The 19426-nt window shown below is 48.9% G+C and overlaps 1 protein-coding gene and 1 long non-coding RNA gene across 3 annotated transcripts; both read right to left on the bottom strand.

The window, feature by feature from the left end:
- Positions 1–198: 198 nt before the first annotated feature.
- On the bottom strand, positions 199–6802 carry LOC136529092 (uncharacterized). Its single transcript, XR_010777202.1, has 13 exons — positions 5734–6802; positions 5369–5476; positions 4883–5072; positions 4621–4734; positions 4293–4339; positions 3886–4012; positions 3688–3788; positions 2781–3550; positions 1347–1420; positions 956–1232; positions 813–856; positions 497–563; positions 199–416 (listed from the first exon to the last, which is right to left on the bottom strand). It is a non-coding gene; the product is annotated as an uncharacterized lncRNA (long non-coding RNA).
- A 767-nt stretch (positions 6803–7569) lies between these two features.
- On the bottom strand, positions 7570–17236 carry LOC136528560 (ubiquitin-conjugating enzyme E2 22-like). 2 transcript variants are annotated; one of them, XM_066521536.1, is made up of 7 exons: positions 17023–17236; positions 15077–15210; positions 14819–14963; positions 14546–14623; positions 14337–14449; positions 14062–14165; positions 7570–8117 (listed from the first exon to the last, which is right to left on the bottom strand). In XM_066521536.1, the coding sequence occupies exons 2-7, from the start codon at positions 15077–15079 to the stop codon at positions 7802–7804; spliced, it is 759 nt and encodes a 252-aa protein (XP_066377633.1). In that variant the 5' UTR covers positions 15080–15210; positions 17023–17236; the 3' UTR covers positions 7570–7801. The 2 variants fall into 2 exon arrangements, with proteins under 2 accessions (XP_066377633.1, XP_066377632.1); XM_066521535.1 differs by lacking the exons at positions 15077–15210; positions 17023–17236 and having other exon boundaries at positions 14819–14981.
- Positions 17237–19426: the final 2190 nt, after the last annotated feature.

Raw genomic sequence — 19426 nt, 5'->3', positions numbered from 1 at the left:
ATGTTGCGCGCGCCATTGCGCGCGTCGGTTATCCAACCATAGATACAACGCAGGATCGAACAATCAACTAATATTTAGCAACTGACATGACAACTCCTCATTGTCGTAGCATGAGGATGGTATGTACATATATTTTACATAGATGTGATAAGCGCGGTAATGGTCCCTTAGATGCACATGTCAGGTCTGTAGAGCTAACATAACAGTTGACGACACTTGCAAGCTTTATACATTAGGGTTCATGCTAGGTAGCAACGGCAGTGCTGATATGAGGACACATAGTTTATACACACGGTGACATGTTCAGGTAATTAAACATTGTAGGTCAAGCACTCGGTGATGACCTTGTTAGCATCTCGCTTCTCGGTCTCAGAGGTCACTATCCGTGGAGACAGAAGCTTCCCAGGTGGATGAATCTGTATGCAGATTTGCTTTTGTTAGCTCTCTGTGGTCTGTGAGGCATAAGGAGATTCAGTTTGACACTTCAGAAATTTACCAGGTCCTGGAGGCATGATATGTGCATTGAGAAGGCAAGTAAAAGCAGTCTAAAAATAGGCAGTAACCTGACATGGCTGAAGAGGTTAACTCGAGCAGAAATAAATGCCATAGATGCATGAATTGAAATATAAATTAAAATGTTAAAAAAAGGCTCTCATCAAAACAACAGATCGTTTTGGAATCCTAGGTGATGACTGAATCGGTAGGAAATTACTACTTCATCGCTACACGGCAAGGCCAAAGAAATTAATCTTTACTAACTGGACATGCATAATTTGGACAGCGGACTAAACAGAAGGAACATGAGAGCTTACCAAGTTAGCCGGCTGCATTGGCGTTCACGTTGTACATGTGCAGGCTGAAAAGTAAACCCAACAAGAGGTTTAGTGCAATACAAAGCAAACACAGCTATAAGTAGGTCTATGAAGTAATGTGCAGTTGCAAGGAAATCGACAACTTCAAGCAGCAGGCGAACACCACTGATGCAGGCCAACATGTTAGTTTTATATATTACGTAGATAGATAACATGAGTAGCTGACTGATAAGGCCTCTGGTTTGTGGTCATTCTATTCATTGCGCTGCATTGTAGGCAGCAACTATGTGTTTTACATGAGTACGTGCAGGTCATACATATGGTGTTTGGTTGCTGCTGATCTTCTCGGTAGCTTGGCTTGCGGTCCGAAAGTTGTGTCCATGGAGGCTAGACTTGTGCCTGAAGAATCTGCTTGCAAACCTAGCCATAACAATAAAAAAGTCGACTCTGAAGTCCTGTTTTTTATGAACATTCGAAATACACTGAAGGAAACTGAAGAGGGGAAAAGTACGTAGGCGGTATCACAAAGGAGACCTAGGTTTAGAAGGGGTGCATTCATGGGACTGCTTGATTCATAGCTGCAGGAGCCCCCTTGCCAATCTGGTGCACTGCAGAGGGATGTGAGCAACATCTGATGAAAAGTTTAGATATGGTAAGACAGACAAATTTTTTAGGCCCAAAAATTATAGAGGTGTTGTACACAGCCATGATCTAAAATGTAGTAGGTGTAGGCAAACTGAACACATAGTTGTCAATTGCAAGATACTATCATCAGTAAACTAAAGGTAACAACACGACATGGCTTTGTGAATGTCTTTTGCTGTGACTAAGCACACTCTAGTTAGTGTGAGGTTCCTGAACCCAAAAAATATGACATGATTTGTTCCAAATCAAGCCAAAGTGGAGTAGTTTCAAGATTTGGTCTATGAACTCCAAAATATTGACACGATTATTGGCTCCAATCAATGTGAAGTGGGATAGCTTCAAGATTTTGCAATGGCACTGTTTCGAAGGTACCAGATGGTCAAACTGCAAGGAAAACTGATCAGGCCTATCATGTAACAATATAGTCGCTAAGCTTAATAATGACATGAGACTGAAATTTCTGAACCTAGCTATCCGTACAATATGCGTTGAAATGAAATCTTTTGTTATGGCATCTGTAGGTAATGCTTTTTCTTCAGTTTATATTTTTTAGCAAAGATGGAATCACAACATAATAGAAGCACTAATGTGGTGCACCAGTGACTGTCACAAGGTTAGAAAAACAAAACCTGGAAGGTGAAAATCATAGAATCCAGGGGGGACTAAAACATAGAAAGAGAACACAACAAGATGCAAAAACTTTAAATCAGGACGATCTTTGGAGAAAAAATAACTAGTCAGACTTAACCTAAATCTGTTAATATTTCGCTAGCGTGAGTAGCAACAGAGGGAAATTAGTTTAGCGAAGGGCATCATATCATACTTAGGCAGTGTGAATAAGCCGTAATAGGAGGTAAATGCCGGTAGTATATGTTGGATTGACTGATCAACCATAACTAAGAACTCAAGTAATCTAAGAACTCATGTTTTAAATATAGCCAAAGAAATTGCATGGTTGTATCTATTGTACCTACCTAAGACAAGAACAGACACTATGCTATGAGAAACAAATTGCCATAAACAATCTGTAAATTAGAGGATGTTTTAGGGAGAAACTATAAGCTTAGCTTGGAATAATAGCATAACTACCAACACGTGTATGTATAAGATATTTAAGCCAGACTTTATTGGGGGGATAAGTGTGGGTGCAACGGCTCGACCGGGGCCCGTCGGTATTAGTCCTCCTAGAACACTTTTATCCATGAATATCTTTTGCTAGACTGAATAAACTTTTTAATCATTATTCAGTAAATAAGAAGTAAATAAGAAATAAAATAAAATGATAGTTGTACTATCTTTTACATGGGAATAGAGATGATTTACCGGTAGCAATCATAACTCCAACAAATGCTGAGATGACAGTAGCAGAAATGGCAAAGATAGCAACTAATACTGCTCCAACATACACTGCAACTGAGCAAGCAAAGAAGATAGCCAAGAATCCTCTGGCAGCGGCCAGGGACATCTGGACTGAGACGATGATGGCATTAGCAGTGGCAATTAGCAGGAGGAACATAAAGATCAGAAGGCCAATCAATGCTATAAGCGTGATTGTCCCAACCTACCAGATCAGAAATAGGTACAGCGAGCAAATTTTATTTACTGAGAAATTTAAAGAATTCCTGAAATGGATGCCATACCAAAGGCAAGGTATCATGTAATAAGAGGTTATTGGATCAAAACATCACGGCAAATTTTTGAATGGAAATGGATCCACATTGAGAAAATAAATTTGATTCGCTGTTTGCTTCATGACCCCATTCGTGTGGGTTTCTTAGTGTATCTCGTTTCGATAATGGTCGGTTGCAGTATGAAACAAAACCAATCATCAACAAAATGGGTGGAGAAAAAAAAAGAAATAAGCAACGAGTCATTCCCCCATTACTGGAATCGATGAACTGAACACATGCAAAGATTGATAAATGTGGAGCTGAGGAACGGCTGAACCATGTGTCATGATACTTATCTGATACTCAGAGAAGGAGAAAAATGACCACTTATCTCCTAATAGTTTCATTCCAAAAAAAAACCGTCCTAATATTTTCTTTTAGTGTGCAACTACCACCAATCTTTATTTTAACGATATGCCAGTCCTGTAAGCAAAGCCAGAGAGCGTATTGTCATTATTGGCATTCTATAATAAGTAAAAAAAACCTGTTAATTTGTACCACACATCTGCTAGGTGGCTATGAATTAAAGAGAATGATGCAAAGATTTGTTTCCTTCATACCTCAACTCACAACAATGAATTTGTGGATGTACTATTCCCATTAGTGACCTCAAGGTGCGGGGAATCTATCAAAATTCAAACACCTTTGCATAACAAAGCATCTGAATCTCATCATTCGACAGAACAGACATGGTGCATTATTAGTGGTACAGATCCAAATCAAAATGGATTTACATGATGTGAAGCAGCAGTACACACCTAGGGGCAGCAGCATCCTCAACGTCAAACCCAGCGCTCTACGGGAACAGCTTCATGGTCTCCTTCCTCCTCGTGGCCTCCTGGCCCTCCGCTCCGGGGAGCATGATAATTGTCAGTCACAGCATGTCTGTCACAAGGACTAAGAATAGTTACAGAATGATTTAAAGAAGAAAAATGCAGGATGAGAATAGAGCTATCATTGTGAGCTATCATCTATTGTACATACAACTATTTTAGACTCTAGTTCTGTTAAGTACATACATACATGGAGCAAACAGTTGTGCAGCCAAACAGTTGAACAGAAGATATATTAATAGATCCTTACATGACCATTAGCATCCAGTAAGATGTTCTCAGGCTTCTACAACAAAATCAAGTGATTTATAATCCATAGTCAAGGTGCTTACTGCATATAGAATATCGCCAACTGACTTGTCGCATTCCTTTATACAGCCTGTCGACAGGCAAACAAGACCAGAAAAGGGTTAATGATCACCACCATATAAGACACCTACAATGTTATTAGCTCTATGAAACGTGATTACAGTATCTATAAGCACAGAATATGGCTTTAGTTAGAATGGAGGCCTGAAGACTGAAGTGCAACCTTGCTCCATTCAGACACGAACTCAAGTGCAGAACCATTTTGAAACAAACACAGATTTTGCATCAAAAGTCTAGCGAGCCCCCGTCCCACCCGTCCAAACTCCCAACCAACATAAGAAAGAGCTTTACCCTCAAGAAACGGACATGGAATGCAGGTCGCCTATCAGGATCCTTTGCTTCTGCTAAGACCTTCTGGTGGACCAAGACAACAGCTGCTTTGTCAACATTGATAGCCAGCTGAAGCTACAGCATGAGAAAACAAAAGAAGGAGCAATAGTAAATCCATTTATTAAACCAAATCACACGTCTTGGCTCCTGAACAGTAGTGCACGCTAATAAGAACTCGAACATTTGTACTAATCCATATAGAAACTTGAACATTTGTACTAACCCATATAGAAACTTGAACATTTCTTGTTCGATTGATAATGTGAAAACCATAGGAGCAAGGCACCTCCGGGGCCAGGCAGAGCCCCCCGGCGTTCGTTTTTCATCGCCAGGCAGAATGAAATGGTAACATTCTAATGCCCTTTAGCCTTCTTCAGTATTGGTGCTCGCTAAGTAGCAGCCCAAGATGTAACCTGCACACGGAAAGCTCAATTTCAATCGTTCTGTCTTATGCAATGACTAAGAAGGACATGGTTACACACCTGTAATAATTGGAAGAAGACTACAGACTACTTTCGTAGTGTGTGGTTTACAAAGGTCATGAAAATTCGGTTGTTTATGTGAAAAAACAACCGAGGTAGTGACAAGGAAACGTCACACTATACATTTTTTCAGCGGGTAGTGGATAAAATATGTCTTTCAAAGACAAATGTTATATAGGCTATAACAATAAATTATGTCATTGCCATTCGGAGGCATAAACACAAACCATCGAAAAAATAGGCTGAAGGCTAACCTTTTTCATGCTGCTAGAATGTAGCAGGTAGCTTCCAATTTCTTTATTATCTTGCTGATCCTATGACCTAGGAAACCAAACCTGAAAAGTTGTCACCAAATTAGGAAACAGAACATTCTACATGCATATATATTTAAATAATTATGATTTATAGAAGGGGACAATGCTCCTTTCCAATGCTTTATTTATTCCATCTTTGCAAAATATAAGTATTCATATTCAAGTAGGATCTGAAATAGCTGAACTCACCATCCAAACAAGAATTTTATTCCGTTTTTGCAAAATATAAGTATTCATATTCAGGAACAATAAATAGGATCTAAAATAGTTGAATTCACCATTTTGAAATAACAATCCACCACATTACCCTGCATTGTAATGATTTCAGATAGGTTAATTTTGAGAGACAGACAGAGCCTAAATCGCTGTAGTACAGAAAAAGGCACCAAATAGACAGGTACCAGCAAAATACGTAGGCATTCCAATTGTCCTTCTTGTTGCTGCAGTGATAGAGCAGGCGGTAGACGATATCCATGAGAACAAAATCGATGTACAGATGCACAACTTCAACAGGAAAATTAATTCTAAACAAGGTGTGTGAATGGCAACGCAACTGGAGTGAACAGGTAGATGATCACTCTGTTGGTATTCTAAATCGACCCATCGACCGTAGGACCTAACCCTAGGACACGTGAAATCAGAAGAGACGTAGGCCTACCAGACGAGAATGAATGAGCGAGAGCTGACCTGAGCGGAACCAGCAGCTAGGGTTTCGTGTAGCAAAGGCAGGTAGGGTTTCCTGTAGCACTTGTAGCATATGAGCACACGCGGAGCAGACGGAGGAGGCAGCGGCGGGGGTAGGCAGGCCGACGGGCACCGGTGGGGCTGGCCTCGCCGCGCCATGGCCGGGGACAGGCACAGGCCGCGGCCGAGGCCGACGCCGGCGCTGCCAGCCAGCGCTTCGCGCGGGGAAGCGGCGGCGGTGGGGCTGGACCGGCACACCTCGACGCCGGGAGAGAGAGAGAGGGAGGGAGGCAGAGGGAGAGAGAGGAAGGGAAGGCAGGGGCCGAGACGGTGGAGGCGGCGTTTCGCGGGAGGAGAAGCGTCGGGCTCGGATTCCTCGGAAGGGAGGGCGCGTGCGGGAGAGAAGTCTCGGAAAGTGAAGCAGAAGCTGTATATATATTTGACTTGCGCTGATTTTGAAGAGGAGCCGTTCTAGACAAAGGAACATGAGGAGGAGCCATAAGAAGCTACGAAGAAGAAGTAGAATCCGATTCAGTAAAAACTGACGGAACCAATCTCAGGCATCGGATGGGGAGATCGAACGGACGAGGAAATTCCGGTGACGTGGACGGTGGTTCCTTCGGGAAGCCACCTCCGGCTTGTATAGGTAAACTACGTGATAACGTGAAGATTAATTTGGTACGGAGGTGGAGACAGTGAGACAGAGAGGAAGAGCAACCACAGTTTGTGGAGGATAAGGGGAAGACGAAGCAGCGAAGAAGACTGATACGGAAGCTATCGAGGAAGACTGAGGAGATAGAGAAGGTGGAATTAGATGTGGAGGTTGCAGATTGGCAGAGGAGGAAAGGGAAAGCAAAGACAGTACTTTAGTTAAAAGTACCAGGTTTCGAACTATTATAGGAAAAACACAGGAATCAGTAAGGCGCCGTTCGGTTGTCTCGGAACGGGCCGTTCCGAGCCCCGAAATCTTCCGCGGTAATACAAATTTGTGAAAGATCTGTGCGGCTGGGAATCATTTCGGCCTAAACAAATTCCCGCATTTCAAGGAAGGCCTGGAAAAGTTGACTTGGATGGGTCGCCTCGCCATACGCCAATGGTGAGAGTTCCCAGCTGGTGGGTCTTAGCTTGGTAACGCGCAAGCGCAAGCAACTAACGTCTGCAACCACCAACTAGCCAGGCTACTCCAAGTATCAGATCTTAACCGCTGCTACTACCACAACAACCACGATCCAGAGAGTATACAGGCATAGTTTTGCAGCCAGCACTGAAACCAGAATCTGACCATCTGACGCGCAATTGGTCAGGTAGAGGTTTTGGTAGGAAGGCCATGTACGCGGAGTACGCTCTGCCACCAGTTGCTCCTGCACCGCAACTAGCAGGCATGCTGATTGAATGCATCAGATCAGACAAGGGGAAACAACAAAAGGAAATAGGCAAGTGTTCTTCCAAATGATTGAACATTGCACATACAGTTGTCCCGAAGGACCAGTTCACATTATTCACTCTTGGCCCCGCCCCGGACCCCTTCTCCCGAAAGCCAGGTCATCAGATGCCTCTCGACTTATTGTTTCTCTCCCAGCTTCACTAAGCATCTGCTGAATTTCTGACAAATTTAAATTCTGAACTATTATAAACCCTCTTCTTCCCAGGAGGGTTCCCTGCCTATAATCTCTTCAAGCTCTTCTTCCGCGCATCCATCTTTTTCTTATCAACAGGAATTTTGGAGGCCATTGGGCCATTCTTCTTTCGCGCCGCCGCTGCTCCTACAGCAGGATCAGAAACAGTAGGGTTCTGATCCTGCAAATTCGTGCCAAATGCTCTGGATGCAGTGGAGGTAGATACTGCCGGCGGCATCGATGGTGTGTTCTCGCTGGAAGCAGTACTCGACGTGTCGACATTCAGAGCTGTGGTCGACTCAGATATAGCTCCAGTCTTGGACTTATTCTTAGGTTTAAGGGCATGGATGCCAGTGTATAACCTGCAATATGGAGCACAACGAACAAGTCAGCAACGAGGACAGAGACCTAAAAAACAATTAAGTGATATGATCTTGATTGTCAAATGATTGCTGTAGTGTCAGTATTGCTGGCATAAAGAATCAAAGGTTCCTGATACAGTACTTTTGACCAATAAGAGGACATATGAGCACTTCCAAGTTGATAACATAAGTTTCTCCCCCTAAGTCTTGTGCGTCGTCTTGTGGGAAAGTTGAACCATCTCGGTCCTGGAGCAGAGCTCAAGGAACTTGATCCTCCCAAGAGGCTTGGTAAGCAGGTCCGCAAGCTGGTCCTTAGTGTTGATGTAGCTTGCCTTGATGCTCCCTTCCTCCAAACAGCCTCGGATGAAGTGGTACCTCACCCGGATGTGCTTACTCCGTTCATGGAAAACGGGGTTCTTTGCCAGGGCCAGAGCGGACTTGCTGTCCATCCTAAGCTCTACCGCTCTAGTGTCTCTGCCGAGATCACCAAGCAGTCGAGCGAGCCAGAGCGCCTCAGTCGAAGCAGTGGAGGCAGCTATGTACTCGGCCTCGCAGCTGGACAGGGCCACCACCTGCTGCTTGACCGACTGCCAGCTAACGAGGCACTTGCCGAGGAGGAAGAGGAACCCGCTCGTGCTCTTGCTGGTGTCGATGTCGCCGGCGTGGTCACTGTACCGGACGAAGTGTGCCGCCCCATGGGCACCTAGGGTAGTAGAGGCCGTGGTCGAGAGTCCCCGCAACGTAGCGGATGATCCTCGTCACAGCCTGTCGGTGCTCCGTCGTCGGTCGCTGCATGAACCGACTAACGTAGCCGACGGAGAATGCCAAGTCCGGCCGTGTGTGGGCGAGGTAGCGAAGGCTCCCCACAAGACGCCGGTACTGCGTAGCGTCCACCTCCTACGTCGTGCTGTCGCGGCTCAGCTTCAGCCTCTCCTCCATCGGAGTGAGAGGTGGGTTGCAGTCGGTGAGCCCAGCTAGCTCAACGACGCGCTTGGCGTAGGCGGTCTGTCGAAGCGTGATCCCGGAGTCATCCTGGTGCACCTCGATTCCCAGGTAGAAGTAGAGAGGCCCCAGGTCACTCATCTGGAAGGTGGCCTTCATCTATTCCTTGAATGCCGCCACCTCCGCGTCCTTGGTGCCGGTGATCACCAAGTCCTCGACGTAGACACCCACCAGCAGAGCATTTCCTCCACTGCCTCGTTGGTAGATGGCCGTCTCGTGCGGGCTTTGCTCGAAGCCTATTCCCTTTAGCGTGGAATCCAACCTGGCATTCCACGCCCTCGGTGCCTGCCGCAAGCCACAGAGGGGCTTTGCGCAGGCGGAGCACCTTGCCCTCCTTGCCGGGGATCGCAAATCCCGGCGGCTGGTGCACGTAGACCTCCTCCTTCAAGTCGCCGTTAAGGAACGCCGACTTGACGTCCATGTGATGAACACGCCAGCCCTTCTGGGCAGCTAGCGCAAGGAGTCGCACGGACTCCATCCGTGCCACGTGAGCAAAGGCGTCGTCGAAGTCGACCCCCTCCTGCTGCACGAAACCTCGTGCCACCAAGCGAGCCTTGTGCTTGACGATGGCGCCGGCTTCATCCCTCTTCAGCTTGTACACCCACTTAAGGGTGATCGCGCGGTGGCCACGAGGAAGGTCAGCAAGCTCCCAAGTGCGGTTCTTCTCAATCGCATCCATCTCCAACTACATCGCAGCGCGCCATGCCGCGTGTCTCTCGGCCTCAGCAAACGACCGAGGCTCGCTGTCGTCACACGCAAGGGGCAACTGCGTCCTCCAGGTCATGAGGCACCAGTCCCGGCACCGGCTGGTCGCCGAGAAGGTTCTCTATCGTACGGTCGCCGTCGTGGTACGCGTTGATGCGCTCCTCGTCGTGAGAGAGCGGAGTAGCGAGCTCAACCGGGCTGTGCTCGACACGAGCTGGTGTTGGAGTAGACGTGTCCGGAGAGGTGCCTGTCGGTGCTGGAGTGCGTGGCGGTGCCGGCTGTGGTGGAGCCGGCGAAGAACTCATCGCAGCCGAGGTCCTGGCTGGAGAGCGTGGTGCTGTCGGAGTAGCAGACGCCGGGGTCGGTGGAGGCTCGGGGACTGGGGTAGACGCGCTCGTCGAAGAAGAGCCTACTCCCCCAGGTCCCTCGAAGTGAACGTACTCGACAGTGAAGTCGTCGTACGTCGAAGCCGAGTCGTCGTACACCGCCTTGTCCCACGCCCATCCTCGCCCTTCGTTGAACACAACATCGCGCGCCGTGCGCACACGCTATGTCTTCGAGCCCTCCGCGTAGCCGATGAACACTCCCGAAGTGCTCCTGTCGTCGAGCTTGCTGATGTGGCCAAGCTCCTTGGCGAACACGAGGCAGCCGAAGACCCGCAAGTGGGAGACCGCCGGCTTGCGCCTATGCCAAGCCTCGTACGGTGTCCTGCCGTCGAGCGCCTTGGTAGGCGAGCGGTTGAGGATGTAGACGGCCGACACCACCGCCTCTCCCCAGAGAACAGCCGGCATCCCCCTCTGCTTGAGAAGGGCCCGAGCCATCCCCACAATCGTCTGGTTGCGCCGCTCGACGACGCCGTTCTGCTGCGGGCTGTACGACGTGGAGTAGTGGCGCCGAATGCCCTTATCAGCGCAATACGACGCGAATTCAGCCGTCGTGAATTCGCCGCTGTTGTCGGTGCGTAGCACGCGTAGCTTGCGGCCGCACTCCGCCTCCGCAGCAGCCTGCGCGCGCCATCAGGCGTCCGCAGCCTCTCCCTTGCTGCCGAGGACCATCACCCACATGTAGCGGGAGAGGTCATCGACGAGCAGCAGGAAGTAGCGTCGTCCTCCCGGTGTGGCCGGTGTCACCGGGCCACACAAGTCCCCGTGCACAAGCTCGAGCCTCTCCTTGGCTCAAAAGCTCGCCCGCTGGGGAAAGGGGAGTCGCCTCTGCTTCGTCAACACGCAAACGTCGCAGAGCTGCTCCACATGGTCGAGGCACGGCAGGCCTCGCACCATCTCCGTGGCACTGAGCTGCTTCAGGGCCTCGAAGTGAAGGTGCCCAAAGTGCTCGTGCCACTACCACGCCTCGTCATCCCGACGAGCAGCAAGACAGAGGGGTTGTGCCACCTGCACGTTAAAGGCGTAGAGTCGATTTGCGCTTCTGGTTACCTTAGCAAGAAGGCGACAACGGCGATCCTAAATCCTCATGACTCCATCTTCAACCACCACGCGCGAACCGTTCTCATCCAGCTGTCCCAAGCTGATGATAGAGTCGCAGCAGCCGGTGTCGTTGGAGGTAGCTCGATGCTTGCATGTGCCATGAACAGAGCCGGCTCCTCCGCCTGTGCGACATGGGCCTGGCCGCGTCGTGGCTGTCGACAGTCCTTGGCCCAATGGTCAAGCTGGCCACAGTTACGACAGGTGTCGTCTCGTGCCGGCTTGGCGCCGCCCTGGACGCCTCCGCGGGATCACCCTCGGCACGTCCTCGCGCCCCGGCCTAGACGTCTCTGCGCGCCTTGCCACGCTTGCGGCCGCCTGTCGCGGAAGAAGGGGCCCTTCTTCCGGTTACCTTGGCAAGCAACCCACTGCTCCCGAGTGAGAAGGAGCTTCCCGCCAGTGGTGATGGGCCTCGAGAGAGACTGTGGCTCATCGCTGTCTACGACCTTGAGGCGACCTATCGCCTCCTCGATCGACAGCTGAGACTCGATCGAGCAAGCCATCTGCTTGTACTTCTTGGGGACACAGCGGAAGAGCTTTTCAATAGCTCTCTCCTCGCCGTAGGTGTCATCGCCGAACTGCACCATCTTCTGCAATAGTGTTGAGACGAAGAGCAAAGTCATCAACATCCTCACCTGGCTTGAAGGCCAGGTTCTCCCACTCCTTGCGAAGTGCCTGCAGTGTGGACTTGCGGGCGCGGTCGCTGCCGATGATGTCCCTAAGCCTCCTTGACAGTCCGCTTGTTGGTAAGTGAGAACTGCATCTCGGACGGGACTACAGCGATGAGGGCATCCAGCGCCCGTCGATCCTGGTCGTAGTCGACGTCGCCGTACCGGACTGCCTCCCACATGTGCCGCACCTGGAGCTTTACCCTCATCACCGCAGCCCACTCGACGTAGTTGGTCTTAGTGAGGGTAGGCCACCCACCGCCGGAACCGACGTCCTTGACAACAGCCTGGAGCCCGTAGTAACCGGGTACCGATCCGGGGAGAGACCCACGCTGCCTGTGAAGGCCGCGCTCTCCATCGACCCGTCCGCCACCGTTGTCGTGCACGCCTCCTCCAGGAGCGCCACCGCCGTGCGCGCCTCCTCTAGGAGCGCCGCCGGCGCGTCCGCGCATGTCTAGGCTGCCGCCGCGCACGCACGCCGGCTACCCACTGCGCCGCCCGCGCTCGCACTGCCTCCCTCCCCAGCAGCTCGAGGTCCGCGCTTGTCGTCAGCAGAAATGGAGCTGCTGATGCTGCCGTGCAGAACCTCGACCTCCGCTGCCGCCGCACGCGCTGCATCCGCCGTCGCCGCCGCTTCCGCCTCCGCTCTTTGACGCCCTTGCCACCGCCGCAGCGGTCTCTGCCGCCGCTCGCCCGCGTTCCTCTGCCGCGGCAAGTTCGGCCTCCTGTCGACGCCGCGTGCTCGAGGCGACCGAGCGCTGAGACTGTCCTGCGGACATGACGTGCTACCGGGGGCTGCTGCGTGGGGAGAGGGCTGCTTCAGACAAGCTGCGCAGAGGGAGAGGAGTGAGCAGGAACGGCCAGAACTGCTGCAGCTCCCAACTGGGGCTAACAACTGGTATCAGCCAGAGCACGAGTGTGGCGACAGCCCAGACATGCGCGGACGCGCCGGCAGCGCTCCTGGAGGAGGCGCGCACGGCGGTGGTGCTCCTGTAGAAGGCGCGCACGACGGTGGCGCTCCTGGAGGAGGCGCGCACGGCAACGGTGGCGGACAGGTCGATGGAGAGCGCGGCCTTCATAGGCAGCGTGGCTCTCTCCCCAGATCGGTACCGTGGTTACCACGGGCTCCAGGCTATTGTCAGGGACGTCGGCCCCAGCGGCGGGTGGCCTACCCTCACTAAGACCAACTACGTCGAGTGGGCTGCGGTGATGAGGGTAAAGCTCCAGGTGCGGCACATGTGGAGTCCGATACGGCGACGTCGACTACTATCGTCAGCAGAAATGGAGCTGCTGATGCTGCCGCGCAGAACCGCCGCCGCACGCGATGCATCCGCCGCCGCCTCCGCTCTGGCTGCTGCCAGCGCCGTCGCTGCCAGCTGCCCTTGCCGCCGCCGCAGCGGTCTCTGCCGTCGCTCGCTCGCATTCCTCTGCCGTGGCAAGTTCGGCCTCCTGCCGACGCCGCGTGCTCGAGGTGACCGAGCGCTGAGACTGTCCTGCGGACATGACGCGCTACCGGGGGGCTGCTGCGTGGGGAGAGGGATGCTTCAGACGAGCTGCTGCTGCTCGTCTGCGTAGAGGGAGATGAGTGAGCAGGAACGGCCGGAACTGCTGCTGCTCCCAGCTAGGGCTGTTGCGAGGTTAGGAAAGGAGATGAGCAGGAGATGCTCAGGCTACAGGATAGTACGGCTTTGATACCAGTTGTTAGTCGCTGAATTCTTACTCTTGATAGTAGCAGAATTCTTACTCTTGGTAGTAGCAGAATTCTTACTCTCATCGAGAGAGGATGACACTAGGAGTTGGGGCAATTTTCTGATTTATTTCTCACACAAATGTCATGCCACATAAATATAGGCTGTTAGCCAGCCAAGCATATGCCAAGATGCTAGATGCTAACATGCTGTCCTAAAACAGATGTTGTCCTAGCCAGTCAAGGATGTTGTCCTAGATGCTAAGATGCTGTCCTAGCCAGTCAAGGATGTTGTCCTTGATGGACAGCAAGACCACCATGCAGCCACAAGAACCATATGCTGCAGCCCCACAAAGACCAGCCAACACAGAGACTTATCCCATCAAAGTTCAAGGGCTGACCTTGCATGCCGTGCATATTCCTCATAATTTTCAAGTAACATCTTCCCAGCTTGTTCATTAAGTGCAGATTCAGGAAATGGTTCGATCAGAAGGCATCTCACTACCTACAAGGCATGCCAACAAGCAACTCAGTATGTTTCGACCATGTTGGACAACAACTGAAACATATCCAGCTGGTCTACTAGATCAAAGCATAGTAATTGTTTACAAAGAAATTTTGTAGTGCTGCGAATAAAATAATGGACTGGTTTATGTGTGTTGAACGCCAATCTTACCAGAAGAACATGTCTTAATCCAAGGCCAGGATTCCAATCCTTCTTCAGTGTGTTTACACATATCTCACCACTAGTAGCTATGTTTGGATGGAAAATTTTTGTCAAGAAGAATCCTGCAAATCAAAGTAAGATCAAAGAGTGAACAGATTTTCGACTGAAGGCTTCACTTCGACAAAGGAAGAACTTGGGAAATCTCACAGGATAACTACCTTTTGGGGGAGATTGAGGGAAATCGTGAGACAATAATAGCTTCATCCTGAACACCCCATACTCATATGGAGTTCCAGCTGCACGATGTCCAGATTAAAATTTTAAGACGTACTATTAAAAAGTAATGAGAAAGGAAAGTCATGGAATGGAAAAAGAGTAAAAGACACCAGTGTCTGCAAAGTAGGTACATAGCATGATCGATCACGCAAATTCAATAGATGAAGGCCAAAAATATTTGCACAGTAAACCAAAGCATCTTGAGAGAATATTACCAGGGCCTTCAATATCAGCAAAAATAGTAGTGAAGTCATCATCATTGACAATTACATTAATCCCTTCTGGAGGTGACTCATCAAGATTCTTCAGTTCTTTAGCCAATTGCCTGATAACATTTGGTGGGAGGTTCTCATTGGTTGCCTTCAGTGTCACAGACATGCCATTAGAATTATGGGATACAGTACTGCTGAGTTGTAATGATTCTCTTTCACAGCACAGAAAATCCTAAAAAAATGAGAATTTGCAATGCTCACCATGGAAGCAATGACAGCAGACAGTTTCAAAACTGTCTTATTACTTCAACTAGAACTGTTGTTGTAACACAATAGCACCCTTTGTGACCACAAAAGGCCTTTGTGCAGTTGCAACTCCGTGGCACCGTAGGAACCTACAGAAACCATTGTGTATCAGCATTTCAGGTACAACACTTAACTGAGGTAAGCACAATACCTATGTAATTAAAACTTTATTCATCTACACAAGCCCGATTTATCATCTGCATGGTGTTAAGTGTTGACCACCATAAGTTAATACCTAAACATCCAAGGGTCAAAGAGGACAATTCTGCAAACTTAGCAACCATTGTCCCCTCCTTAGAGCAACTCAAAAAGAAGACGTAAAAGGACTCCCTGTAGCTATTTCTTGGGCGATTCTAGCTTTTAAAATTTAATAATCTGTATTTGTTGTACTTCCTGAGTGCCATCAGAAAGACAATGATCTTTGTTGTACTGCTTTTCAGCCGTCAGGAACTACTGATCCTATTAGTTTGGATTTAATGAAATTTGTGTGGAATCTACACCATTGCTTGCTTCATGTAGTACTTCTGAAATGCCAGTTTTCAGAGCAGCAACAGCTCTGCTGCAACACGTTTCAGAACTCCAGCAGGGGCTCATCTTTTCAGTTTTATTTGTGTGGAGAGATATGTTGGCACCAATGTGTTGCCACCTGAGCTGTAGTAGTAGTACTAGTTGTGAGCTAGATGTGGATAGTTTTGTAGCCTGAAAGAGAGCTTAAAATCATGCCAACACTAAATGAAGGAAACTACTGATTGTGCATGTGCAGAGAGCAGTCACTCTTCAAATAATGGAGCTCTCAAAATATTATTGTGAAACTAAATAATGAAATGTGAGAAAGCACATAGGAATTGTTTTCAAATATGACAACAATAGTTATGAAATGAATAAAACAGTATTCTACATGGCGGGTAACTGGTGGCCACGGCAGCTGATGTTTTTTTTTCTTCCTGTCTGGGTGAAGGCAGGAAGGACGCACGATATGCGCTGGTGCGAAACAGTTGCGATCTGATAGGCAGGGGGGAAATTGGTACAAAATAGTTACGTGGCACTTTTAAAAGATGGAGAATGGAATGAATGTGCATTTGTTGTGAGAGGGTTGTTGTTTGGGAGACCAATTTCTTTTAGAGCCTCAAAATCATGGTTTCTGGGTAACTCCCTTGGAGTTGGCTCTTATGCCCCCATGCTTCTAAGAAATGAAAAGGCGCATTCAGTAACGCCTGCAACTGGCTATTACTGGCACATATCCACATCTTCAATAAATTGCACCAACGAACCATTTTGGCAAGAAGATGTAATGTAATTGGAAATTTGGCTCTAGATACAGTACATTCCTAGTCCCATGCTACCACAACTATGTTAACCTAGTAATGAACCACTTCCACAAGCCAACTTTGTGAATAATATCATGACCACAACAAGATGAGACTACTATGGGCACTGAAAAGCGAAGTGTTCCCCTCCCTCCTTACATCCACAAGCGCAAGTGGGCACATGCACCAGCCTGAGCCACACAAGCCCCTGCCTGGCCATCTAGGCTCTGCAGTGTGCTAGAACATGGGACTACCTAAGAATTCAGAAATGTTTCTGCCCAGAAATTAGGTTTGGGGGAAATGCGAGGCCAATCGATCGACCAAACACAATCGACGCTCGTTTACAGTAGCGAAACACCGTGCGGGTGGATCTGAAACCCGCTGGACATCCGCTCTACCCCTAGCTTGAGAAATCGACCGGTCACCAACTCGGCCCCGGTCGGAGGAGGAGGCCGCTCTCCCTCGCTCCGCGGTCCGCGCCTCGCAAGACCTCACCCCCGGACCACGCCCTCCGGCGGCACGGGGACGATGCCCACGCACTACGAGGGCAACGATCGACTGGAAAAGTAGAAGTGCGGTACTGCAGGCGCTTACCTCAGGCGATGGGCGGGCCGGCGGGGGAGCGGCCGAACGAGCAACCGAGACGTGCGGCGGTAGGGAAGTCTCGGGGGCGACGAGAAGGGAGGGCTGCCGCCGCTTGGGTAGTGCTCGGACGGGGGCGGAACCGGAACCCTAGGCGGGGAGGAGGAGAGGCGGCCGGAAGGGAAGGGAAGGGGAGGGGAGGAAGTAGTTGCGAGCTTTGATGAGAACCAACTGCTCTCTGAAACCGGAGGGAGCGGCGCATGAGGGCATGTACCACGGTCCTCTTGAACCCGTCTCCGTGATGTCATTTTTGCGGAAACCCCCCTGCCAACTCGAAGAGACGGGGCCATCGTCGTCTCGCGAGACGACGGGGAGAGCCCGTGGCCCGAGGTGGAGTCGCCGTTGTACGGTCGCCTCATCAACTCGAAGGCGCGTGGATCCCGGGCGCGCGGGGTTCTGGTTTTGGCGCTCGTAGGAGGGCGTTGTCGCGTCATCCTCTCCGACCTCGCCGACGGTCTCCCAACGTCCCCACAGCGTCCAGCTCGACGCGTCCTTCTCGTCTCCGCCGCAGGCGCCACCTCTGTCGCGCCGCTCAGATGGGGTGCCGCCGCCGCCGCAGGAACCGGCCAGGACCGGCCGCTCTCTGCTGCCTCCGCGCCTCTTCCCCACCCTAGCCTTCAAGGTGTTCGTTCATTTGTGTATTCGAAGCTATCATATGTGTTATTGCTGACTGAACACAGCTCCTGCTCTATTATATTCAGATTCAGTTTTCCGTTTTCTTTATGGTGTGAAAGTAATACACATCTGAGAAAACATGAGTGTGACATACATCTGAGAAAATGAGTGCAGTCTGCCACTAGGTGATGTTTTACTTCCTGATGCTGCATCTCACATTTTTTATGGGTCCGATCTGATTCATAATCTAGCACTAGCCGTATATATAGTGCTACTTTCACCTTGCTAATTTGGTTCTCAAGGTAGTATTGAGGATCAATGGGTATATTATTTTTGGAAAGCACAGGGGAGAAGCTCTGAATACCAGTTGTTATATTTTTCTCTGATATGTATGTCCATTCTCTGTTAATCAGACAAGGGCTAGTTAGCAAATCAATCCAGCTACTGAAACATCGATTTCAGTAGGTATGTCATATGAACAACCATTTCTGAAAACTGAAGTTATATATTGGTTGTTTAGCACCTACTGCAATGTATGGTCTGATTGAGCCAAATATGCTGTCAGTGAGCATTTAGCTGTTTGGGTACTTAGCTTATCTACCTAGCTATGACATAGTGTGAACTCCTCTTTTAGTCAGATTGTGTGAATATGAATCTAAGTGTGAACTCTGCAAAAGGAAGGAGGCGCAAGATAGTGTAAACTCTGAAAATAGTGCAGCCATATTTCCAACATGAAGTATTTGTAGGTGTAAAATTGTGGATTCCTATATTCCATCAGACCTCTGCATGTACAACTTGCAGTTTTCCCTGGCTGTTTATAAGAATTAGCGTGACTGAATATTTAGGTGTGTTCAATTTGTTTCCATCAGGCCTCTGAATGTACCTATTATGTACCTTTTTCTCCTGTATTTTTTTTTTGGTAATTTGGACTGAAAATTTGTTATTGAGAATTGTTCTTGACCTGCATCAGCTAAGATACCAAATGTTCTTGTTTCTTACAGTTATGACTAGCTGAAGAAGTAGAGAAGATCAATAAGAGAAAGCACAGAATAAGCAACCTGTTGCTGTTAGACGGCAATGCTCTTTGCTGACCCAGAATGCTAGTGCAGGCTATCTTCTGAAACTTGTGTATCAAATGATTGAGAATAGTACTGACAAATGGTTTCAGTCTCTCTGAGAACATGGTTTCAGTCTCTTTGTGTTAGCTATCTTGCTGTACTGCCTGTGTGTTTCTGAGCAATTTTGGTTATTTGCTGCAGGGATAAAGATTGGAGCTTATGATGTATCAGTATGGACTACTTAGATTATCTGTCATTTTGAAGGAATGTGGGTGTCCGTAAATTTGTAAGCTTCAATCTAAAATTGCTGCCCCCTTCTTTAGAATGAACTGAATTGTTGTAACACAATACTATGCAATCTATTTCTTTGTACTAATTTTTTTTAAAAATTTTTGCTTATCAATTTTCCATCTTATAGCAACACAATGGTTTACAAAGTCCTTGTTTAGTTCGCGAAATTTGGAATTTGGGGCTACGGTAGCACCTTCGTTTTTATTTGGCAAATAGTGTCCAAACATTGACTAATTAGGCTTAAAACGTTCGTCTCGCAATTTCCCACCAAACTGTGCAATTAGTTTTTCTTTTCGTCTACATTTAATGCTCCATGCACGGGCCGCAAACGTTCGATGTGATAGGTACTGTAGCAACTTTTTGGAATTTGAGGGTGAACTAAACAAGGCGAA

This window comes from Miscanthus floridulus, chromosome 19 (genome assembly GCF_019320115.1).
Source record: "Miscanthus floridulus cultivar M001 chromosome 19, ASM1932011v1, whole genome shotgun sequence".
In the NCBI taxonomy this organism is placed as follows: domain Eukaryota; kingdom Viridiplantae; phylum Streptophyta; class Magnoliopsida; order Poales; family Poaceae; genus Miscanthus; species Miscanthus floridulus.
Note: the sequence above shows the minus strand (reverse complement) of the source record. Positions and strands in the feature narration are given on the sequence as shown.

Bases quoted from the DNA above. Each gene is read 5' to 3' on its own strand.
- LOC136528560 (XM_066521535.1), bottom strand. From the start codon at position 14,981: ATGTCTGTGACACTGAAGGCAACCAATGAGAACCTCCCACCAAATGTT. The intron at 14,166-14,336 runs GTAAGATTGGCG...CATGCCTTGTAG, and splicing joins GATTAAGACATGTTCTTCTG to GTAGTGAGATGCCTTCTGAT. The intron at 8,118-14,061 runs GTCAGCCCTTGA...TCCATATTGCAG, and splicing joins GAATATGCACGGCATGCAAG to GTTATACACTGGCATCCATG.